This window comes from Ochotona princeps, chromosome 5 (genome assembly GCF_030435755.1).
Source record: "Ochotona princeps isolate mOchPri1 chromosome 5, mOchPri1.hap1, whole genome shotgun sequence".
NCBI lineage: Eukaryota > Metazoa > Chordata > Mammalia > Lagomorpha > Ochotonidae > Ochotona > Ochotona princeps.
In genome coordinates this window covers 99,170,446-99,181,208 of record NC_080836.1, presented here as the reverse complement: position 1 = coordinate 99,181,208, position 10,763 = coordinate 99,170,446, and the positions used below count along the sequence as shown (strand labels likewise).

Sequence of the window (10,763 nt, the reverse complement as noted above, 5' to 3'; positions counted from 1 at the left end):
CTGATTCTGCTGCCCTGCTCACACTTGGCCCTTACACAAACCAGTGGGAGCTGCAGCCTAGTCAGAGTGACCCACAATAACCCCGACTAGTCTTGCCCCCTGCCCTGGTTCTCCTGCTTGCCAGTATGTATGGCAGACTGATCCAGTCTGTCCCACATCCCATTTAGCATTCATACATGTCAGTGGGCATTGAAGCCTAGTTCAACCCAACCAGCCCGACTGTTCAGTCCACACACATGCTGGCGGGTGCCTTTCTGTCTAGCCACCACAGCTCCTGTCCTGTTTTTCATGCCCTCCAGAGGGAGTGGTAACCTAAGAGGGAGGAGACCACTATTTCCCTACTGGGCCACTCCCACTCCCGGAACATGCACTCTCTAGGTGGTTCTGGAATTTAACTTGACAGAATTAGCCCTCAGTGCCAGCATCTGCCAGCTGATGCTGTGGCTAAGCCCAACCAACCCTCACCCACTCTGATTTATGCTTGCACTGGTAGGAAGAGTTACCCCAACCTGGCTTTACATGCAGGCCCATAGGTTTTGTAGCCCTGCCTGGTCTGGTTTGCTCCCACCCCAACTCATGCTCTCCAGTGGGAGTGGTGGTCCAGCAGGGGAGTCCTCCAAATTCCCCCTACCAATTTTGTCCCCTCCCTCTCTGGTTCCCATGTGTGCTGGTTGGGCACTGTAACCCAGTCTGGCATGGCCGACTCGCCTCAGCATTTGCCAGTGGGTGCTGTAGCCTGGCTGGGCCTGGCCTGGCCTGGCCCACCCCCAATTCCAGCTGATGCTGGTGAGGGTTACAGCCTAGCCCAGCCCACAGACATGCAATTCTAGCCGTAATGTGTACCGGTATGTGATGCGACCGAACCTAGCCCGACCCACATTATGTTCTGCTACTCAGATTTGCCAGCGGGTGATGTGAATGGGTTCAGCCTGGGTCTGCCCCCAACCTGTGCCAAATGTATGCTGGTGGGTTCTTTTCCCCGGACTGTTCTGGGCTGCTCCCTATCATGTTTTTTTGCACTTACCTGTAGGGACTGTGTCGTGCCAAAGGAGTTTCCCAAACTCCTCTATCAGAACCTCTCTCAATGCCAGATCTCGCGCATACTGGTGGGTCCATGGGCCAGCCATACTTAGTCACCTCCTGTCCTGGCAGGAGCAGTGGCCTTTCCTGACTGGCCTTCAACCCACTCTGGTTCTTACTATTGGATGTTCCAGCCCAGCCAAGGCTCATCCACATGCAGATACAGCTCACACATGGCTCTTTAGGGGCAGAGACCTAGCCTAATCTGTCCTACATCTACCCTGGTCCTCCAGAGCACCAGATGGTACTGGAGTCTAGCCCAGTTCAGTGCACCCAGTCCCAGTTCACACTTGTGCCAAGGGAGACTGCAGCCATATCCATACCAGAATGCAGCTCCCACTCTGGCCCCTGCCTCAAGAGTGGAAACCCCAACCCAGCCATGGTATCCTCTTAGCTTCCCAACCAGGCCTGTTCCCAACCATAGATCACACACATGCATGCCAGTAGTTGCTCTGACCCAAATTGGCATAGCCCCTCACCTGTCTTGGCCTTTGCCTTAAATGCTGTGGCTTAGCAACTCTGGATCATGTAGACGGGTAGGTGTAAGAGCCTATGTCGTCATGACCTGTGCTCCATCCTGATTTCTGTTCTTGCTTGTGAGCTAGTTTATTCGGCCCTGCCCAGTCTGTCCCATTCCATAACCAACCCATACATTAGCCAGTCATTGGAGCTACTTTGCCAAGCTTGCCTGACCCCCAGGCCTGGACCATGTGATCTTCAGCGAGAGTTGTATCCCACTAGGAGGGTTTCCCAAGTTCCCCCACTTGGCCCACTCCCAGACCCAGATCTCATACATGCCAGTGGGTTTTAGACCAGTGTCAGGCATAGTCTGGTCTACCATTTTGGCCTTGTATGATCTGGTGAACATTGCAGCCCAGCCCACCCCACATTTGGATGCTGCTTCCTTGATCAGCCCAGTATGTTGTCGGTTCCTTTACCCATCCATGAGTGATGGCAGGTTCCATGGTTACACCTAGCTCAGTCCATCACCATCCCTCAACTCTTGAGCTAACCAGCAGGACTAGTATTTCCACAGAGTTTGGCCCACACATCCCCCACAGAAACTATCCCCGGACATGGTTCTGTTGTGTGCTGGTTAGTGTCATAGCCCTGCCTAATGTGACCCATCCCCAATCCAACATTGTCAGGTACAAAAATCTAGCCCTGCTAGACAAGTCCCCTGCTTTAGGTTTGGCATGGACTGGTGTGTTGTGGTCAGCATTGTTTGGTGATAACAAGTTCTACACAGGACTCATAAGTAGGCTGGTGTATCAGTCTGACCCACACAGATAGTCCTGTCTCTCTCCTCCAAACCACCAGGTCTCAGTACCCTTGCTTACCTTTGAGGAAAAGTTACTCTGTCATTGGGAGTAGTTCAGGATTGATTTGCAACCCACAAGCACAATGGCCTAAACATGGATGTACCTAGGCAGCAATTGCACATTCCCAAGATCCCAGAGCTCACCACCGGGAGGCCAGCAGGCAGAGCCTGGCACCAAATGGCATATTGGCTGCCTGGGCCCAGCTCACCACATGGTCGCAGTGGCTGGAGCCAGGGTCCCAAGCATGGAGTCCAGCCCAGTCTGGGATCTCCCAGCAGCCAACAGATTGCTGGAAGTTCTACCCACATGCCAAGATCACACCCTCCTGGTTCCACCCACCATGCGGTGTTGGCGGTGGGTGGAGCCTGGCCCGCCTTGTTCCCAAGAGATCTCATCTCAGCGTACTCACCAGGAAAGGAGAAGCCTCTTGAGCCCAGGCAGGCCTAGACCCAGCTCACCAAGTAATCGCGGTGGCTGGAGCCAGGGCCCCAAGCATGGAGTCTGACCTGGCCCAGGACCTTCCAGTGGCCAACCAGATACTGGAAGTTCAAACTTTTTACTTTTAAGGAGGAGTACTTGTGTTATAATGAGAAACATTTATCAGAATATATGATCTCTAGTTTTTGTGAGCATGTATTTTTCTTGTTGTTTATAAAACTCCTTAAGTGTGCAATAGAAACGTGATCAAATAAAGGTCCTTCACAAGAAAGCAAAGTGTTAATAATAAATACTACTCTTAAACATATAGGACATATTAAATAGAAGTGACAGGTGTCTAATTGCACTGACAATGAGCAAAATGTATATTAAAACAATGAAGGAAAGCTGTGAGAGAATAGCAGTATTGAGTATTGGCAAAGCATAAGATGTGTTTTTGCAGCTAAAAATCCCAGCAACCTTTCTTGAGAGGCAGTTTGTGCACATAGAATGGGTGAGGGTGTGGTGGGCGCCTGGAGCAGGAAGGCCTCAGCCGCCGTGAGTCCTTCGATTCGGAAGTTATTCTAGAGATTGTCCTGAAGAAATAATTGGTTGGATGTAAACTGACCTTATAAAAGTATAATACGTATAATGAGGGTAAATTAAGTACCATTAATGTAGGATTTGTTGACTTATGTTGTAAATCTGTTGACATGACCGTAATGCAAGCTATGGTTAATTCTTATCTATTGATATGACAACATCTCCACAATGTACAAAGTTAAAAAAAATGGTGACATTTATGTTTTTATCTCATTTTTTTGTTTAAAAATATATGCATAGGTGAAAAAGTCTGAAAGGGCATAGATCTTGATGTAATATTTCTTTTGGATAAAAGTAAGGGTATTGTCTATAGTTTTTGTAGTGAACACTTATTATTTTTATAATCTAATATTCATTCTTAAGAAAAAGACCAAATGCATTTTTTCAATTTTATTCTTTGATAATACAATAAAATAATATTTGTTATAATTATAGAAATTAGTACATTATAATGTAATTTTGTCATGATAATGTAGAATATTCAATATTTTAAATATATTTCCTCTGGCTATAGAGTAAATATTAAATTAAATTTAGTAGTAGTACCTTACATTTAATACATAGAAAATGTAGTTTAACAATAAAATTCAATTTTAAGCATTACTTTCATATTTTTATAAATAAATTAACGTTTATTTCACTGAAAAACTATTGAGAAACTGTTTATTTTAGCACACTGTGAAATATCAAAGTTGAAGCCCCAGATGTAACAGAAAAACAATTATTTTGCTGATGATATCAGATGTTCATAAGTTTATCAGCTACCCATAAATATCTGGAAGGCACATGAGCTGTGATTTCATGTTTAGTCTTAGAAATGTGACTGTCACAACCACATGGCTGCATCGGAATCTCAGGTCTTAGCATCAATGACTTCCTTGGAAGTGAAATACTGCTGAGAGGGCAGGAGGTGATGGAGTGTTGGGACGAGCAGATGCCAGTCATTTGACAATAGCACCAATCTAGGGCAGTCAGCTTCTTGGTTGTTTGCCTACAGTAGTTTTTCTCACTCTTCAGAATGCATCAGAATCACCTGGATGGCCTGGTAAAGCACCTGTGTTTGGACCCTGCTCCCAGAGTTTCTGATTTTGTAGCCTGGAGTAGGCCTTCAAATTTGCATCTGTGCCCAGTTTCCGGAGGCTGGTGATGTGGGGTCTACCCTTTGAGAACCACTTGCCTAAGGGGTTGTATGGAATCAGCTAGCTCTCAGTGCTGCTATATACAGCACAACTGGGGACCTGAGGATGCTTTTGCAGCACAAAAACCTTAGTATCCGGTGAGTGTTAGTACATTGTGTAAATAAGATGCTGCCCATCCTAGTCAGGTGTTGAAACACCTCGGCAGCAGTCGCAGGAGCAGCGGAGGCTGTCAGTCATGGCCGCAGTGGGTTCTCTCCTCTGGGCCAAGTTCCTATTCAAGGTACAACTGAGGTTGAAACAGTAGCCTGTTTAGAGTATCAGCACCACCAACTACACTTGAGTGTATCCAGAAGCATCTTCCAAGCCCTGCCTCAAGATGCCTGACTCCTAACTGCTTAATTAGTGCCACTGTCGCGTGTCAGTGGATTCTCACGTTTTGGAAATCTTTGTTTTCTCGGTGTCAAACTTTCTGTGTCCCTAAGGAGACACACCAGAGGGCCTGGCTTTCCCCTGGTCCTCGCTCTTATTTTTTGAACCCCTACTCAGGTCTGCTGAATTATCTTGATAAAATGTAATTACAACAAAAAAGAGAAAAGGGGGAGAGGTAGAGCAACAAATATGTGGGATGCCTCACAGAAACGACGCGACTTTTTCTGAGGTATTAGGTCAGAAAGAATCTCCTTTTTTTCTTGTAGTTCTGTAATTTAACATGGGTTGATTCTGAATAAAATGCTTAAGTTGCATTAAGTCATTTTGGGAATGTATCCACACACTGAAGAGCAGGTTCTACGACATACAGCTCACCAATTTATACAGTTTGCACATTAAGGTTTTTATACAGTGGACTCTTTGATTTGTAAGTATATATAACTGTAAAACATTTTTTTATAAAGGAAACAGAGTGCTAGTTCTTATCCCTTCACACAGGAATAAATTTGTAAAACCAGGAGTAATAAAATATTTAGAGCAAAGAAAACATATTCAGAATCTGATAAACCAATAAAGGGCATTTCAGTGATGGAGTATTGAGCAACTGCAGTCACTCATAAAAGAGATGCAACAACGTTTACAGGGAGGGAGATAAAGTGTGCATCTCGCAAGTAGTGCTCCTGCCTGTATGAGTGTACTCAAAAAGAGAATTTTAAAAATAGATGAATTTCAGAATATGTTTCAGTACAAGTATCTTAAGATTCATTATGGGTAAAAATTTTACCTACTTCAAATACAAGTGGGCTACACGAAATGACCAATTGGTAGGCGGAATCTTAAAAAAAACACACAATAAAAAAATACAATATTTCCAAGGCTATTGTGGTTGCAAATAAGGAACCCCCTTTTGCCCTTGGTCTTGCGTATGTTTGGAAGAGTCCTGGAAAATGCAGGAAGCTCACTTCAGTTCTGCATTCTTTCAAGCCTTGGGGCACCCAGCGAGTCTGGATGTCCAGTTTTAATCACGATGCTATAGTATGCCACATGTACCCATCTCCCGGTCTAAGCAAGGTCTAAAGGTCCAGGAAGACAATGACAGCACATGTAGCCTCCCAGAATGGCAAAGAGTGGAAGAGAAGACAGTAAATGTTGGGAATCCAGTGGCTCAAATATCTCAACTTCTCGCATCCAAATTTTACACTGTCACCATTTAGTGTGGCGGATACCTGTGGAATACATGTTTAGGCTCTTTTTTTTTTTGACATTTCAATTTTGGTTTATACACAACATATAACATACATAACATAATATGTTATACATAACATCATATCATCTTAAATTAAGGCAAACATGTGGTATTTAACCTTTTGGGATTGGCTCATTGTAAAAATGTCTTACTACGCCTCTGGGAATGTTGAAACAGCACAGGTTTAGAGATCAAGATCACAGAACTAGCTTTGAAAAAAAATGCTTCGATTTATGGGGAGACAAATGGAAACCTTATCCTTCTCAAGTCATGGCAGAACAATATTGTTTGGTTAGAGAAAAATACCTAAACAAATGCCTGGCCTGAGTCATTACATCATTATGTAGGATGAAAAGCAGCAAATCTGTTTTCTTAAGGTCTTTAATGTCTTTTCTTCATGCACACCTGACAGCGACTTATTATTTTTTCTAACTCCCCAGCCTTTACAGTAGATGGAATAGGTTTTCTGAAATAAAAAAACAAAACAAAACACATCCTCAATTTTTTGCATATCTAGAAGGAATTCTTGCTGGGCTTGATTTGCTTTCCTGGATATTGTAGCCATTCTAAATTCTGTTATAGGAACCTCCTCCATTATATCAGAGGTGTATTTCCAACATGATCATTCTGCTTATGTTCCAGCACTTAGGCCTTGATGCTAACTTATAGATCATCTTAGTTTTTCATTAGTTATTTGATTTTGTCTATTGCATAGGCAGAGAGACAGACAGGCAGATGCAGATGAGCCTGTGTGATGATTCACCCCCCCAAATGCCCACAGCAACCAAGGTTGCGCCAAGGGGTTCAGATTACCCTCTGGTCTCCCGTGGCTGGCTGCCTGCCAGGGTGAGTACTAGGAGTGGGATTACAAGTGGAGCCAGGCACTCCATTTTGGGAAAGGGGTACCCCCAAGCAGTACCTCAACTCTTCTCCCAAATTCCCATTCCCAGGTATTCTTTTTTTTTGGGGGGGGGAACTACCATCATCTTTTAAATAACAGATATAATCTATAAGTCTTCCAATGCAGTAAATTAATATTAGCATATCATTTGGTGTTCTTCTTTAACAATTTCTTATAAATGTTTATATATATTTATACATATAGTAGCATTTTACTACTAACAAAAGTAGTGTACCATCTGTATTGGTTACTTGTTGATTCAAGAACACCTCTAAACTAGGAGTACCCCGCTGAGGATGACTTCACTGGCATGGAATGACACGGAGGAAAGGGAAAACCAATACAGGCCACTAAAAGTAACTCTACCGTTGGGTCGTCAGAGGGAACTTGACCTTGAATGGTTACCTGAACATCCTTTCTGGGTTTAATGAAGCCAACCAGAAACTGTAGGAATTTGAATAGTAGTTGCACGTTCCTCTTCCATGACATTCAATAAATGGATTGGCTCGGAATTCTTCCAAGCAGGAGCCAGGGGATGCCAGTGCTTGTCCAGCACCCTCTGAACCTGCACTTGTGAACTAACACAATAAAAAAATAGCTGAGTAAAAACTCTGCCCGTGGGTGCTCAAAGTCCAACTCTGAATCTTTTTTTAGGGAGTGGAGGTGGTGTTGTATAGACTTCCCTGGGCTTCACCCTGGACACAGCCTTATTTCCATCATTCTAGCTGTTGTCACATGAACTCCTGTTGTTACTCATTACTAGTAATTCTTTCTCATTGTATTCTTTTCTCATTGTATTACTAGTTTCATTTCTCATTGTCTGTCTTCCTCACTAAGATGTAAGCTCCATAAGAGCAGAAATGTTGGATTTCCCCTCATCTTTAGTGCCTAAAAGAGCCACAGCACATCCTTGGTGTTCAATGAATATGTGCAGAGTTAATGATTGAATGAAGGGGGAATGGATGTGTCATATATAGTGTCGTACAGGAAATGAGTAACAACATGTGTGCAGCTCTGAGCACTGCACCTGGTCAATCACAGACCTCCTCATTCAGTACTGACTTAACAAGGCTGTTTCCATTGGGAATGTCAGTGTGACATAGGTTTTGCAGCAGACAAATCTGGATTCAAACCCGACTCTACCACAGATAGCTAGCTGTAAGACCTTGAGGGGATTATCATTATTATTTGTAAAACTATAGATCACAGAAACTACATTTTAGAGCTTCCCTAAAACTACGTTTTAGACTACAGATAATGTAATAAAGGAGTTGATATATTTATAAAACAGGCATTCTTCTATTAGCAATACACAGCAACTGTTGTGTCCCTACAGGCTGTGATTAAGAATTTGTGGATCATCTCTTTTTGAGCAATTTACTTTTTCAAAAAAATGTTCTTCATTGTTTACCAAAATTAAAGTTTAAAAAAGACCTATTTTCAGGTTTCCAAGCAAATGTCCATGACATTGTATATCTGGTATCAGGCAGCATCAATCTGGGGACTGCATGTTACTCTGTATAAGATTCTATAGATAATCTTTCCTATAAATCTTCTTACCATGATGAAAGAAAATCCTTTCCATAGAGAAATCCAGCCCTGAGGGCAGGGAGGAACACCCGTGGTTTGGCTGTGCACGGCGATGGCAATCGCAGGACCTTCACAGACCGTGCACCTGTAACATGAAAGGGGGCTCTGGTAGCGTTGCCGCTTTCTGCACCGTGATGTACTGCCTTAGTTTCCAGTACAAGTCAATTGACTCACTCAGTCCCGTTGCAAAACCAAGGGTTTGCATTTTTACCTGCTAATATACGACTCGAGGGCCCTGCCCGTAATTGGAGTCATGTCCATTGGCATCAGCGCTGGTGTTGACAGCCAGTATGAATAATCGTTTCGAGATGCAAAATTGCAGACTTCATTGATGTCACAGAATAAGAAAGGCATTGTGGTAAATCGCTGCAGGCAGCTGCCAAGAGTTCCTAGTAAAACAGACTGAGTATTACTTTAGTCAATTAAAACCATTTCGAATATCATTACTAGATAGAGGTTAATTAAAACATAACCCATGGCAAAACTGTTGAAAGAAGAAACAAAGGAGTTATTTGCAAAATATGGTTATGAAAAGTTTTCATAATGATAGAAATTAAAAGATCCAGCTGGCAAACGCACCTTCCTCCTTCTACCCTTAGTCCTTCCTGTGGCTCTTTCTGTGCAGTCTGGAAGTTGGGGACAGAATCGTTTGGTTGGGACAATGCCTTTGCCTCAAAGTATTTCCAGTTATTCACGGGCATATCATAACTAATAACTAGATGAAGCTATAGAAAAGATGTTATCTTGGCAATTAAAATCGGACAGGCATTTTAAGTGAAATTTATTTTTATTGAACAGGATGATCATGGCTTCCTCCATGCTTTACATTCAAAACTAAAATTAGATCTTAGGTCAATTTGTTATTTTATTTGCTGCCCTGAGAATGTGCTGAAAGATAACCAAAGGTGCTAACCCTAAAGTTCAGAGGGAATCACCTCATATATGAAAATTCACATATGTGCATGCGTAACAAAATGACTAGATAGTAAGATAGGGACATTACCAAGGTCTTGGCCATGGGCTCTCTCATTTCCTTGTACAAAAAGAAGAGAGAAGCCGCTGTAGAGTGGCTCTGTGCCTTCCGGACATGCAGGAATTGCTGTTGTTTGACTGTGCCGGGTGAAGACAAAGCCTCTCATTGTTGTCCCAGTTGCAGGTGGCCCAGCGTCTCCAGCCTTTCCCTTCACACCTGGCAATCCTTCTGACCCAGGTGGTCCTGGAGAAACACAGCGTGAATGTCACAACACAAAAACAATCTCAAACTTGTCTTCCAAACTTTGATCCATTAATTGATTAACTATTTTTTTTATGTGTGTTGGACCTCCAATACAGAGAGAAATCCAAGAGAAGAGTGATTTATTAAAGGTCCAAATAATACAGTATTATTAAATGTTAACCAGTGCATCACACAGTGTCTCTAATCAGAGACATTTACATGTGTATTACCATGGGCTTTTTGACATTAGATTTTCTCCATAATACTTGACGCAATGGCCTGCATCTAACATGGCTTATGTATGTCATTTATGAAGAAATGAATGGATCCACCCATAATGTATGGAGGAAGAGGGAAAAGAAATCACCTTAAATATATACAATTTGAATATCTTTTTAAGGAAGTGCTAAAGCATATATAATGTATGCTCTTTGGGAAACCTCATTTACACAAGAATAGAAAGCACTGTAAGTTGCATCCATCAAGAGACTTTTTTGATCAGTTAGTGAAGCAAATTTGAGTGAAAAAAAGCATTTCTTATTGTAGTGTAGGTTAGTTTCTTTGTATTCATTTGTGTTACAAACTAAAATTGTGTGATTTTTAGGGGTGTGCCTTGTATTTTCTTTGCAGGTGGTATGGGCTAAGCCACATTTGTTCCTTCTAAATACGAACCAGAGAGCAACCCTCTTCAATTCCCCATCCTTCTTCTCTCTTCTTGATCAAGTAACTATTGTTTATTCCATTGGCATCGTCTGACACCTCCTCAGCCTGATCCGTTTCCACTGCTACAGCACCCTGGCCACCTCCCAACCTGATTGGG

General features: G+C 42.8%; 1 protein-coding gene across 1 annotated transcript in view; it reads right to left on the bottom strand.

Annotated features, from left to right (window-relative positions):
• Positions 1–6,446: 6,446 nt before the first annotated feature.
• COL4A3 (collagen type IV alpha 3 chain) overlaps positions 6,447–10,763 on the bottom strand; it is a 122,385-nt gene continuing 118,068 nt past the window's right edge. The window contains exons 48-52 of the mRNA XM_058664297.1: positions 9,731–9,943; positions 8,939–9,116; positions 8,698–8,812; positions 7,543–7,715; positions 6,447–6,702 (exon numbers count right to left, since the gene is read on the bottom strand). Of these exons, the coding sequence (XP_058520280.1) occupies positions 6,618–6,702; positions 7,543–7,715; positions 8,698–8,812; positions 8,939–9,116; positions 9,731–9,943 (764 nt within the window). The 3' untranslated portion in view covers positions 6,447–6,617. The remainder of the gene's footprint in view (positions 6,703–7,542; positions 7,716–8,697; positions 8,813–8,938; positions 9,117–9,730; positions 9,944–10,763) is intronic.